This window comes from Saccostrea echinata, unplaced genomic scaffold (assembly GCF_033153115.1).
Source record: "Saccostrea echinata isolate AGI-Se365-2 ecotype Australia unplaced genomic scaffold, CSIRO_AGI_Sech_v1 ptg000016l, whole genome shotgun sequence".
Classification (NCBI taxonomy): domain Eukaryota; kingdom Metazoa; phylum Mollusca; class Bivalvia; order Ostreida; family Ostreidae; genus Saccostrea; species Saccostrea echinata.
Window position 1 is genome coordinate 21,187,885 of NW_026889765.1, and position 15,137 is coordinate 21,203,021.

General features: G+C 34.5%; 1 protein-coding gene across 1 annotated transcript in view; it reads right to left on the bottom strand.

Moving 5' to 3' along the window:
- Positions 1-14,741, bottom strand: part of LOC133189002 (uncharacterized) — a 44,197-nt gene extending 29,456 nt beyond the window's left edge. The window contains exons 1-2 of the mRNA XM_061324453.1: positions 14,444-14,741; positions 4,674-4,787 (exon numbers count right to left, since the gene is read on the bottom strand). Coding sequence (XP_061180437.1) covers positions 4,674-4,787; positions 14,444-14,501 — 172 coding nt within the window. The 5' untranslated portion in view covers positions 14,502-14,741. The remainder of the gene's footprint in view (positions 1-4,673; positions 4,788-14,443) is intronic.
- Between the last annotated feature and the right edge of the window lie 396 nt (positions 14,742-15,137).

Sequence of the window (15,137 nt, forward strand, 5' to 3'; positions counted from 1 at the left end):
AAATTAGGAAGATATGAAGCTTCAAAGTTGGCGTCTAGGAAAAAAAAAAAAAAAGAATAATCTTAATCAGTACAATCAGTAGAAGGTCTTCCGTTGGAAACGGAAGACCTTAAATATTAAGTGATCTTCATTGGTATGGTGAACAAGTATTATGCAGCAATGGTGTCTTGGGATTTGAAGATTTTTATTTGGCTCTGGTTTGTGTCTTATGTGGTTAAATTAATATCTGGATTTCACAATTATTTACGCCTCAAAAATATTAACGCATGAACTTTTTGTCAAGATTACGAACTTCACGTAGTCTGATATATCGTACATAAATTTCATAAATTTTATTATTAAGAAAGTAATTGAGGGTTCTTTATTGATCTTGTAACGGCAATGCGTAGTAATGTATCTAAGATGAATGCAAAAATGCAATCTTATGACAGTTTTCATGAAAAACATTTATCTACATAAGTCCACAAAGCCTGTTAGAATTTTCACGCTTTCGATTGACAGCGAGAACGGCTTCTGGTCATGTGATGAATACAGTTCAACGCAGCACAAAACAGTTACTTTTCAAAGACTGCAACAATGACTTTGTATTATATTCTTCACAACACAAAGAAAAAGTTTTGTATCGTACTTAATTCAACAATGAGCATGTGCCTTTTTTGTCACATACTTGTAATTGCTACATGTATATCTTAATTCGTACGAAAAATGCATTCTTAAGCATTGTAAAGAATAAATTTTCTTACTATTTTGATCCTACAAAATTAACACAGTCACATCTCTGATTTATGCAGACAAGACATTACTTTCAAGAACAGAAAATATATTAAGATTCAAATATCTAATATAAGAATTTATTTTAAAAAAAACAATATATCAATATGCTTCCCTCAGATTAAGAGCGATTTATTTGATCAAGCATAAGGTTCACGGGTTGCTTATGCAGTACAATGCATGTACATGCATGTGCAGATACATGAAGCAGGTTTGTTCACGTGTCTTTATTGCCTGAAACAAGCAGAAATATTAGCCCACCACCACCCTCCAGAAATCTCCAATTTATACTTATCTCTCAAATGCTTAGCAGTTATCTTGTGAAATTTGCATAAGGTAACTCGGGATGTACTCAAATGATCTCCCTTTGAACGACGTAAGTACAACGTTCATTGGAATAAAGCTAATGTAAATGTAAGGAGTCGGTGACGAGATGGCGAGAGTTCATCTTGAAAAACACACAAAGTACTGCTCAAAGACTACAAAATTTCCCTGATATTAAGCCCTTCAAAACAAGCACGATATTAAGCCCTTCAAAACAAGCTCGATTTCGTTAAATCTTACAGAGATTTATTGTTAATGCATTTCAAATTTTACAAATTCACGTAGTATTTTGCCAGGAAAGGTAAACAAAATAAATTTCATAATACACTTTACGTTACACTTAGTCAGAAATTTATTTTCAGAAATGAATGACATCAAAACGACTGAATAATAAAATGGAAGTTTATATATATTGTGAATTTTTTAGGCGAATTCAATTCTCTCTCTCTCTCTCTCTGATTTCATGCTTGAAATTTTGCTTTGCAGCAAAGGAATTAAAGTATACATGCACACAATTGAAAATCAATTGTTCTAGAATGAACATTAGAAATATCAAGTGATCTTCATTGGTATGGTGAACAAGTATTATGCAGCAATGGTGTCTTGGGATTTGAAAATTTTTATTTGGCTTTGGCTTGTGTCTTATGTGGTTAAATTAATATCTGGATTTCACAATTATTTACGCCTCAAAAATATTAACGCATGAACTCTTTGTCAAGATTACGAACTTCACGTAGTCTGATACATCGTACATAAATTTCATAAATTTTATTATTAAGAAAGTAATTGGGGGTTCCTTATTGATCTTGTAACGGCAATGCGTAGTAATGTATCTAAGATGAATGCAAAAATGCAATCTTATGACAGTTTTCATGAAAAACATTTATCTACATAAGTCCACAAAGCCTGTTAGAATTTTCACGCTTTCGATTGACAGCGAGAACGGTTTCTGGTCACGTGATGAATACAGTTCAACGCAGCACAAAACAGTTACTTTTCAAAGACTGCAACAATGATTTTGTATTATATTCTTCACAACACAAAGAAAAAGTTTTGTATCGTTTTTAATTCAACCATGAGCATGTGCCTTTTTTAGTCACGTCCTTGTAATTGCTATATATCTTAATTCGTACGAAAAATGCATTCTTAAGCATTGTAAAGAATAAATTTTCTTACTATTTTGATCCTACAAAATCAACAGAGTCATATCTCTGATTTATGCAGACAAGACATTACTTTCAAGGACAGACAATATATTAAGATTCAAATATCTAATATAAAAAAAAAAAAAAAAAAAAAAAAAAAAAAAAAAAAAAACACATCAATATGTTTCCCTTAGATTAAGAGCGATTTATTTGATCAAGCATAAGGTTCACAGGTTGCTTATGCAGTACAATGCATGTACATGCATGTGCAGATACATGAAGCAGGTTTGTTCACGTGTCTTTATTGCCTGAAACAAGCAGAAATATTAGCCCACCACCACCCTCCAGAAATCTCCAATTTATACTTATCTCTCAAATGCTTAGCAGTTATCTTGTGAAATTTGCATAAGGTAACTCTGGATGTACTCAAATAATCTCCCTTTGAACGACGTAAGTACAACGTTCATTGGAATAAAGCTAATGTAAATGTAAGGAGTCGGTGACGAGATGGCGAGAGTTCATCTTGAAAAACACACAAAGTACTGCTCAAAGACTACAAAATTTCCCTGATATTAAGCCCTTCAAAACAAGCACGATATTAAGCCCTTCAAAACAAGCTCGATTTCGTTAAATCTTACAGAGATTTATTGTTAATGCATTTCAAATTTTACAAATTCACGTAGTATTTTGCCGGGAAAGGTAAACAAATTAAATTTCATAAGACACTTTACGTTACACTTAGTCAGAAATTTATTTTCAGAAATAAATGACATCAAAACGACTGAATAATAAAATGGAAGTTTATATCTATTGTGATTTTTTTAGGCGAATTTAATTCTCTCTCTCTCTCTCTTACATGCACATTATTGAAAATAAATTGCTCTAGAATGAAAATTAGAAATATCAAGTGATCTTCATTGGTATGGTGAACAAGTATTATGCAGCAGTGGTGTCTTGGGATTTGAAGATTTTTATCTCGCTTTGGTTTGTGTCTTATGTGGTTAAATTGATATCTGGATTTCACAATTATTTACGCCTCAAAAATATTAACGCATGAACTTTTTGTCAAGATTAGGAATTTCACGTAGTCTGATACATCGTACATAAATTTCATAAATTTTATCATTAAAAAAGTAATTGGGGGTTCTTTATTGATCTTGTAACGGCAATGCGTAGTAATGTATCTAAGATGAATGCAAAAATGCAATCTTATGACAGTTTTCATGAAAAACATTTATCTACATAAGTCCACAAAGCCTGTTAGAATTTTCACGCTTTCGATTGACAGCGAGAACGGTTTCTGGTCACGTGATGAATACAGTTCAACGCAGCACAAAACAGTTACTTTTCAAAGACTGCAACAATGACTTTGTATTGTATTCTTCACAACACAAAGAAAAAGTTTTGTATCGTACTTAATTCAACAATGAGCATGTGCCTTTTTTAGTTACATACTTGTAATTGCTATATCTTAATTCGTACGAATATGCATTCTTAAGCATTGTAAAGAATAAATTTTCTTACTGTTTTGATCCTACAAAATTAACACAGTCACATCTCTGATTTATGCAGACAAGACATTACTTTCAAGAACAGAAAATATATTAAGATTCAAATATCTAATATAAGAATTTATTTAAAAAAAAAAACAATATATCAATATGCTTCCCTCAGATTAAGAGCGATTTATTTGATCAAGCATAAGGTTCACGGGTTGCTTATGCAGTACAATGCATGTACATGCATGTGCAGATTTATTTGATCAAGCATAAGGTTCACGGGTTGCTTATGCAGTACAATGCATGTACATGCATGTGCAGATACATGAAGCAGGTTTGTTCACGTGTCTTTATTGCCCGAAACAAGCAGAAATATTAGCCAACCACCACCCTCCAGAAATCTCCAATTTATACTTATCTCTCAAATGCTTAGCAGTTATCTTGTGAAATTTGCATAAGGTAACTCGGGATGTACTCAAATGATCTCCCTTTGAACGACGTAAGTACAACGTTCATTGGAATAAAGCTAATGTAAATGTAAGGAGTCGGTGACGAGATGGCGAGAGTTCATCTTGAAAAACACACAAAGTACTGCTCAAAGACTACAAAATTTCCCTGATATTAAGCCCTTCAAAACAAGCACGATATTAAGCCCTTCAAAACAAGCACGATATTAAGCCCTTCAAAACAAGCTCGTTTTCGTTAAATCTTACAGAGATTTATTGTTAATGCATTTCAAATTTTACAAATTCACGTAGTATTTTGCCAGGAAAGGTAAACAAAATAAATTTCATAATACACTTTACGTTACACTTAGTCAGAAATTTATTTTCAGAAATAAATGACATCAAAACGACTGAATAATAAAATGGAAGTTTATATATATTGTGATTTTTTTTAGGCGAATTCAATTCTCTCTCTCTCTCTCTCTTACCTGTATTTGCACTATTAACCTCGGTGATCAGCATAGACCCGCTCTGACAATGGAGGGGCGACAAATCTTCTTTGCCTCGGTTACATATCGTCACTGCACAGCGATAAGCGCTCTCTGGAAACAAAGATCAATTAATATCATTCAAGATTTTTTTTTTTATTTAAAAAAAAAGGCAGGGGGGGGGGGTTAGAAATGGTTATGTGGGTATATATTTTATATAATAAAGTACGTGGTAAATCGCAGAAACGTTCAATGTAAAACTTTTATTCCTTATTGTAGCCCCACCCTACACTAAGGGGCCATCATTTGAACAATTTAGAATCAGCGTTACCTCAGGAGACTTCCACAAAAGATTCACCTTCTCTGGCCCACTGCTTCTTGAGAAGAAGATTCTAAAAAACGTTTCCTATATATTTCAATGTAAAACTTTGATTCCCTATTGTTGTCTCATCCTAGCTCCGGGGACAATGATTTGAATAATTTAGAATCTACACTTCCTCAGGAAGCTACCACATAAGTTTCAGCTTTTCTGGTCCAGTGATTCTTGAGAAGAAAGTTTTTAATGACTTTATCCTATTTTTGTCTTTTCGTGATTATTTCCCCTTGGAAGGGGGCTTGGTCCTTCATTTTAACAAACTCCCCTTTAGCCAAAGATGCTTTGTACCAACTTTGGGTAAAATTGCCTTGGTAGTTCTTGAGAAAAAGTTAAAAATGTAAAAAGTTTACAGACGGACGGACGGACGACGGACAAATGGGTGATCAGATAAGCTCACTTTAGCTTTCAGCTCAGTTGAGCTAAAAATAGATAAACATTACCCACATTTCATTTCTTTTCACATGTACAGTTTAGAAGTTTGATTAACACTTTATCGATATCTTACTAACTCTTCTTAATTAATTTTGTTGGAGTTATCGTCGAAGGCAATATGTTTCGAAGGCGCTTCCTCTCTACAAATGGGGATGAACTCAGAAAGCTCAACTTTAGTTTGAAGGTAAGCTGCATTTAATCATATGCATATGGATGATGAAAATCATTATTTGATATAAACTCTGGTTAATAAAGGAATAAGACCCAAAGTCCGGCAAAACAAGGTTGCAGTTCCGAGAATCTCTCAAATTATCACCAATATAGCAAATAGGGGGAAGGGGGTAGTAGTCCAGACATATCAATGCCCAAGTCAACCTGCAGTTGATGTGGCTGGCTAACAGGGAGTTAGCTGTCTTAGCAAGGCTGGGGGTTTCTTTAAAATTATAAAAGGTAACTAAAGGAAGCATTTGCAAATGAAAATGGTCACACTTTTTGTGCTTCAGGATTTAAGGGAGTTGAAAACCTCTGTGAACAATATTCCTAAGGTTACGTAAATTTAAACAACTACCCCCACCCACCCCACCCTAACCCACCCCCCAAAAATCTGAATACCTTTCTGGGTTAATTAAATTGTTGATATTCCTACATCTTAAATTATTTCATTATTATCATGATAATACTAAGTTATACCTTTAATAACTTTTCCCTTTTTCAAAGTAATTTTTGATATTATTCTCTATAATTTATTTGAATTAATTATAATAGTATCCCTATCAACCAACCCCATAAAGCAGATCTTATTTTCATTGTAAAAGATCTGCATTTGATACCATGCATTTGAAGGTGCTGTGGGTGTTTACATTTATTAATGTAGTACATGTTTGTACAGGTATATATATATATATATTTGAGTGAAATGAAATGTGGAGATATTAACGAACAGTATTCAAGCTCAGAGTCCATTAACACATTACAAATCGGAATCTGAGCAAATATTGACCTCCAAAGAGCATCACAGGTGGGATCAGGTGCCATGAAAGAAAGGTCGATCGCTTTCAAAACGTTATCATTTCTTTGACGGACCTTTTCTTTTGAGAAAACAATTATAGCTCCTAGATATACCATGCAGTTTACATGTATGTATTGCCCATCTTTCTAAAGCTACCTGTAGTAAGAATTTACGACCGCATGAGTCTGAATTTTGATCTCAAGTAAATAAAACGGTTCTGGCCTCTTCAGTTTGTCTCAATAACGAGCAAGATATGCGTTCTTATCATTACTAATGTTGTGCGTCCTTTTATCCCATAATCAAACAGTTTTCGCCTTAACACTTAATTACCCATAATGCACCGTACAACTCTCTTTCTAATTACCACGGAGATGTTTGTTGTTCACCAAAACGCTTCCTAGCAGTCTTGGCTGTAAATGTAAACCCAGCCCGAACACTTTATACTGATAAAAAAAAACGAGCTAATTACACTGCATTGTTTCTTATTCTTCTTTTCAAATATTATTTGTTTTTCTATTATTTTAAGTCACCAAACGTTTTAATTATACAAAAAAAAAAAAAAAAAAAAAAAAAAAAAATCATGCTCATGCTTAACTAAGATGATTTTCATGGAAATTGAGAGCGCTAGCTCTTGTATACATGTAAATGACACACTTAAAGATTCAAGTTTCAATGTGAGGAAGGATTTCTGCAGTAAATACGTCAGAAACTGGCATTGGCTCTGTAAATAGCTTAAAACAACCTTAAACAAAATTTATACACAATGCAAAATGTATGTTTTAGTGAAGGTGTACACATGCTCGTATACATGTCTTTATCTCGTCAGTTTTCTAAATAAATATTTTTGCAAATATGTATTCCACCAAATGCAATGCACTAGGGTTTTTGCGTACAAGCTGCAGGGCACAAAGATCGCCTTTATAAACACATACACTGATTGAACTATGATAACCTTGTAGGTAAAAAAAAAAGTTGTCCAATCTCTAAGGAACCGTCATCAACGCACGTTGCCTAGGTGCGCATTGATTGTGCATATGTGTTTGCCAAACAATACACGTTCGGTCGCGCGGCAAAATTATAATTTGTGTCATGATGTAGACTAGTAGGCGGAGCTTATATGAAAAATCGGTAAAGACGCCAATAAAAATATGATAATGTGTTACCTGTTTGTTTACTATCATGTATTAAATAAATGTACATTAATTTTAATGTTTTCAATGTAGGAGTACTCTGGTTTGGGAGAATCTTTAAGGATAATAACTAAAGTCGATGGGATAATGTGGTAATTCTTGCATTCACACGCCTTTCGTATGTAAATTATCACGTGCTCTAATTGACTTATCATCCCATAGATCGCCAAAACTAGACATCAGTGATGATGATTGGAACCACGTGGAAAACGACTTCGGCGTTAATACGTATGCAATGTATCCATACGTTTTCTCATTCAAAAGTTATAATCAAAGTTAACGTTTTTTGAGACTGACAGACGCACATACGAATGACATTTGAGGCCCACTCGCATTCACAAAAGTGGAGGGGGGGGGGGGAGGCAAAGTTAAGAAATACTCTTTAGGCATTTAATAAATTCAGACCAGACAAAATACCGGTAAGATTTGCTTGTTCTATAAAATTTTTCGAAAATAGAACGTAGAAAAGACTACATACATATCCATGTACATAATTAATAGAAAGGTATGCAAACTAAGAACAAACTGTAGCTCTCTGGTTGAGAAAATTCGGACGGACAAACCAGAGAGCTACAAATCCAAGCACTGTAAGAACCTTTGATTTACGGCGACGCTTTTTGTCGCTCTCTTAGGGTATTATTTCTTGTATAATAGGGCTTCCCCGCTTAAAGGATGAAATCCTCTATTCCTAATACTTTATTTGCCTTTCAACGGTTCCAAACAGCCCTACATGGCCTTGGAATGTCAGCTTTAAAAATTCACATTCTGACGTCCATGTTGAAGTCTTGCTAGAATAACACGCCCTGAATGGTATATAAGCATCAGGAATAGGATCGAGTAAAATATATGTTTAATTAACGGATGCCATGCTTTAAGTGGTGGAACGCACATAAACAAGAAATAATACCCGAAGCGAGCGACGGAAAAGCGTCGCCGTAATATTTTTACAGTGCCCGAAGTTTTTCAACCAGAGAGCTACTGTAACAGTTTTGCAGCTAAGAACAAAACTGATACACTTGCCAGCACAAATATAGCATCGTCTGACATCATACGCAATCATACATTTGAGAATATTGAAATAAAGACTGCAATTTGAAGGCATATTATGTCTGGTTTTATGGATTTATGGGTTGATAATTCGATTGGAGCACGTGATATTTCTTAACTTTGCCCCCCCCCCCCCTCCACTTTTGTGAAAGCGAGTGGGCCTCAAATGTCATTCGTATGTGCGTCTGTCAGTCTCAAAAAACGTTAACTTTGATTATAACTTTTGAATGAGAAAACGTATGGATGCATTGCAAGACATTCATAAGATTTGCATTAAACATCGTACCTTTGACAAGACCGTTCCGAATGTTTTATGATTTTTGACCTCATGACCTTGGCCGCGTAGCTTTTGTACTTGAAAAGACATTGGTTTCTCATTTTAGATTTGCATTACATGTCATAAGACCTATACAGATATACTGAGATTTAGGATCTTGACCTTAAGGCTTGACCTTTTTTTCAAAAAATTTTACCTACATTGGCCGTACTTTTTGCACATACGAAACAGAGCTTTGTTCATAGTATTAGCTCACCTGAACTAAATCTAAATCAAGTGAACTTTTTCTGATCGAAGGGTGTCAGGCTTCAGTCCGGCTTCCGTCTGTAGTCTGCTGTATGTTTGTGCGGTCTGTAAACATTTCACATGTTCAAATTCGACTTCTTCTAAAGAATTATTGACCAAATTTCAACCAAACTTACCACAAAGCATCATTGGGTAAAGGGGATTTCAGTTTGATCAAATTAAGGACCTTAAGTTTGTTCACATCATGACCCCGGGGTAGGGTGGGTCCACAATGGGCAATCAAAAGTTTTATATAGGGGAATTGGAAAAAAAAATCTTTAAGAATCCCCTCAAAAAGCAAAGGCATAATTAGGCATATTGATATGGAAGCCTCCTCAGGTAGTGTAGATTCTAGTTCGTTCAGATCATAAGTCTCCAGGGGGGTAGGTTGGCCGCTTAGGCGTTCATAATTTTACGTAGTAATATATGGGGAAAATGGGTGGGTGGGTGGGGGGTCTGCCAAACTCTGTAGCTTCTTTCGAGTCAAGAACAGTTCAGACATGTAGTGTACATTCACGTTTTTTTCAAACCATTACCCTCGGTGGTTTGGTGGGGCCACAATAGGCGAATCAAAGTTTTACAGAGGAATTATTTAAGGAATAAATCTGCTGATGAAAAACAGCGAGCCCATAATGACTCAGGTGAGCGTTGTGACCCATGAGTCTCTTGTTATTATCTATGTCACAGATCATTGCACCCCCAACCAATAAGATTCCGAAAGCAAGGGGTCACAATTCTCTAAATTTGCTTGTTTTCCCAATGCTCGATTAACATTGTTATTTGTTAATGTCACACATGGAGATGGGATCTAGGTGGAGGGGGAGGAGAGGCGGGGTTGTTAGTAATGAATAAATTAATTAATAAAATTGTGTTGAGTAAATAAAATGACATATGTATAACTATCCCATCCCTCATCTCCTGTTTGTCTCCGAATAGTCATAAAGTTGGTCTGATACATTCATAATATTTACACAGATGTATATATATGCTTCACTAAATAAATGTAAATATCTTTTATGCTAGCTATCATTAGAAAAAAAAAGTTAATTATGTTTTCAAGCAGCATAATTCTTCTTTTTTTTTTCTAAGATTTTTTCTTCAAACCTTTCAACTTAAGCAGTAATGCTGAGAGATTCGTTTTCATAATCTAATTAAAACGGCACGGAGAGATATATAATACAACAATTTGGCTCACCTGGTTGTTTTTAAAAGTTTATCTAACACAGCACTTGATGATATCGATGTTTTGGATGGATGTTTTAGAATGCATAGATTTTGTGAATAAACGTGTTATGACATCCTCAGCTGAGTGCAAAAGGCAGTAGGTAGCAAATGTGAACATAGTTAGAATAATCTAACTGTGTCTCGGGACAAGCCCTCACCATGCACAGTTAGAATACGTCCCATATACTTGCAATGTAGCAAATCGGAGTGGATCCACTCCGAAATGATTTTGAAGAATACAAAAGGAGTTGCATTAAAAATAACTACCAAATTAATCATAACAAACCTTTTTGAGATTGTATATGCCTTTTAACCTACAAATTAATCCATATATATACGAAAATTCAACTCATTTTCTCAACGTTTTTTCCTCGCTTCAAATTTAACGCCATGTTGACACTCGGAACTCTTTGGATTCTTCATAGAAAATGCAGAGAGTTCGAGTTATCGCCCGTGTTTATTTTGTTACATTGCGAATACACGGAACGAATTCTATCGTTAATCGGGTCCGTAGGACAATATCATTTTAACGATAGAACGTTCTATCTAATGTGAACATACCAGTAGCCTGGAAAGGGGGTACTGTTGGGGTCTTGGAGGTGTATTCCCTCCTTTAAGCCAGAAATCGTTTATTTTTTTGTGTATTCTGGAAGTCATTTTCCCCGAAATTTCAGTAAAATAGAATATAGCACCATTGCCTTAAACAGATGAATAGTGAACTTGTTTTAAATAGAATATTATATATTTTACAGATATTTTAAAGGGGATGGGTTGCGATCTCATTCAGCTTACACCTCCTTCTGACGGCTTTGAACATAGAATACATGGTGTACATTTATTCGAGCGATACTGTATCATGAAAATCAAATGCTCATGCTTGCATGAGCAGAATAAAATTATCCTAACCGAGGATCGATGCAAGTGTAATTGATTTTGGAAATACACTGTAAAATAATTATCATGATACATACGTGTCCGCAAAAGATTTTTTTAAAACTCGAAATAGACCTGCGAGCAATACAGGCCTTCTGATTTTCTCTACCGACAAGAAACTTCTGTATCGTTTTAAAAAAGTATAAATGACTCCCCAGGGCCCTATATATCGACTGTAGACAGGGGCAGAGAGAAAGAGCTAGTGACAGAATAGTCAGAATGTTTCAATGTATTGAACGAGTGAAAGATATACTTGAGTCTCTTTTTTTTCTTTTTTCTTTTTTTTTTTTTTTGGTTTTCTCCAATGACATAACACTTTTTATAACATATACAATGTAATTATGTGGTATACAGGGTGACCTATATACATATACCATATATATACATACATGTATGGCTATATGTAGGACAACTCTTACACTATCTATATTCCAGTTTGTCCGTCTGTTCATCCGTCTGCAGAATAACTTCAAATTTCTATGACATGTTCAGAAAATATACTATGAAGCAGATTCATTTGATAATGTGAACCAATGATTTTTGTTTAAAAAAAAGATTAATCATGGTTACTTTGAAGAAAAAAAGATATAATATAGATCATTGAAAAGACCAATATTGGAGAGAGAGCGAGAGAGAGAATTGAAATAAATAGCCATGTAACACATTTAAACCATCATTGCTTGAGGACATGATACCCCGTACCCATCCACTCCCAATTCGTCCCTAAGTTTACACCGCATAAACAAATCCTTAAGGACCCTATACACTAAAGTAAAAAGAGAGAGAGAGAGAGAGAGAGAGAGAGAGAGAGATTCCTTCCAAAAAATAAAATCCTTCCTAATGCAAACCAGTGAGAGGCTTGAATACTTAAATCAGAATAATTAGTTGATAGCGGGCTAACTGATCTACGAAGAAGCTGTCTGCACTGAGCGTTAATTTGTTGGAATGGCAATCATTCAATTCAAAGCGAGATCCCAATTAAATATTATTGTTTTAATTAGCTTCAGGTTTCTCTAACTTACGATGTGGATGTTTCTTTTAATTATTTCAACCTCTTGACTACATTTTGTTTTCCTACAGTACAAATGTCAGAATTCGGTGTTATTGAAAAAATGCTTCAAAACTGAATTATTGTTTGGCACACTTTTACACAATTCATAGTTTACTAATTATTAAACATGTTGATTTATGGCATTTGTTCAATACAAAGCAAAAATCTTTCTCTCATCCCCCTCCCCCGTTAATATCCTCCCTTCATATAAAAGCTACCAATGCAGAGAAAAGTATATGAAGTTTTAATGTTATTTTTCAGTTAGGTAAGATTATTAAAAGCCTCCCATCTCAAATTAATTATAAGGCTTCAATACAATTACTCCGTAATAGGAGTGTCTTTACAACTTATATTTGTTTATAAATACCTTTTATTGGAGATCTTTAAATATCAATGTCTTAAGATCTACTCATTTTCTTTCCTAATTTTTTATTTATTTGAAAACATTTGCCTACACAACACAATTTCGCCTCATTTATGATAAATGTGTATATTTATTTTTTCCCACAAGCATTGCTGTTCTAAACATACAATACCAGAATAAACGTACATGTACCATGATTTCTTAATTTGTATAAATTCATAATGGCACCTATTCCATGAAATCAAAATGCGACAAAATGTCAAGAGGTTTGAGACTTAATCTACATGTATTCACATGAGCCTTGCATATTCGAGGAAACTCTATAATTTTTAGTATATATTGCGAGTAAATAAACGATTTCATGTAATGCAAAAACCTGTTAAGAAACATCTTGCTCAAGTCTTTAAGCTCAAGTTTCATCCCCTTTTCCCAACATTTCGTACGTCATGGATCTAAACAATAATTTGTTTTGCACTTAATGACAACACATGTTTTTCAGAAATTAGTGTGGCAGCCAGTTAACTTATATAGGCTCTCAACTATTTTTTTTCTTTCAAAATTCCGATGCTTTAATCCGACACTCTTTTTTTCGTCATGGATTGTTTTTGATACGTTCATATTTTATGTACAGATGTCCTGTTTTCCAGATATGTGCCCTTTTTTTGTTTCGTTCTCTACTTGTTTAGATCCACCCGTGTTGTTAGATTTAACGCTGCACGTCAATCCATCAGTTTATGTCTGCAAAGCTTTGATCCTCCCGCCCGGTACACTTATTGATACGCGCCTGTCTATAATATTTCGTTCTGCACAGCTTTGATCCGCCCTTGTGGTTCACAAAGTCTGTGTTTTATCGATACGCTCTTGTCGATACGTTAAGAAAGGGTGCTTTTTATCCAGTGTTATCAATCTTTTATAGACATATACACCTGGTCGATCAGTCAGGAACTTTTTTGATAAATACTTCACCACAGCCAATACGCCTCCAGAAATTAATCTCTCTCTCTCTCTCTCTCTCTCTCTCTCTCTCTCTCTCTCGTGTTAATTAATAGGTTATCAATCAAGAAGGTATTGAAAGAAAATAAAAGAAATATAATGAAAGAAAAAGTATTTTCGTAAAAAAAATATTCTACCAAGATGTCGAGATACACCTATGATTTTTTTATCCATAACTTTTTGTTTACTAGTAGATCCAAGCTTGTGACGATTTGAGATGGAATGATAAAATTTCGGCCGCACGCTTTTATATTCTTACCTGAATAATATATCAGACAATATTGGGTGAGCCAAATTGCAGTTTTTTCCCCCACAGACTATTAAGTTGAATATCGGAAAATTTATCATACATAATCATAAGAAAGACGTTGTCCTTTTTTGTCAACTTGAGATCCACCTCCCCACCCACCATTTACAAACCACGTAGTCTCCTCATTTGGCCGGGGGAGGGGGGGATATATGTACATTATAAGTAGACGCACTCTAATAATTTAATTTACCTATCAATCTAGAAACAAGCGTACTCACATATAAATACGTTATTCTAAAGACTCAATATGACATGTATATTGTAATATATCTAAATTACCTTCTCCCAAGGTGAATATGAAGATATCCATTAAAATCAGGAAAATTATTCCAAACATCTTCTCTCCGAATTTTGATGGAGCCCACCGCAGATATTTGGGTAATATTTTCCAATAAACACTTGTTGATGCCAGTGATTTTTGAGTTGCGTGCTTATATTTTTTTCTTTAACTTGTTGCAGACGATAGTTTTAGATCACGTGACTTTTGTGTGAGCGATAAAATATGCATGCTTTTTTTCTCTCTCTCAAACTTTTACATAATCTAAGCTTTATCTTGAAAGCACTTGTGGGTTTCAAGATAGGAGGAAACATTTTAAAGCAGTGAATCTTAAGAATTTCATACCTAAATGTAGTTTTCTGATGTCCGCTGTCCGTCTAACGACCCCCTCACATTGCGGTTGCTTTTTTTCCAGTCATAAACACGAAACCGGACATTGCTCTGAAATGAGCAAAATTCCTCGTCCTGTGAAATCTGTTTACTCACACTATTTTTTCTCCGAAAAGGATGATCGTTTTATAAGTCACGCATTTTATAAGAAAAGAACATCTCGATCTACATGTACCCAGTGCAAAAGGTATTCATGCACAGGTACATGTGCACATTAGCTCTCTCTCTCTCTCTCTCTCTCTCTCTCTCTCTCTCTCTCTCTCTGTGACTTTTTAAATTTGTAATACATTCAATTTGATCTATAAT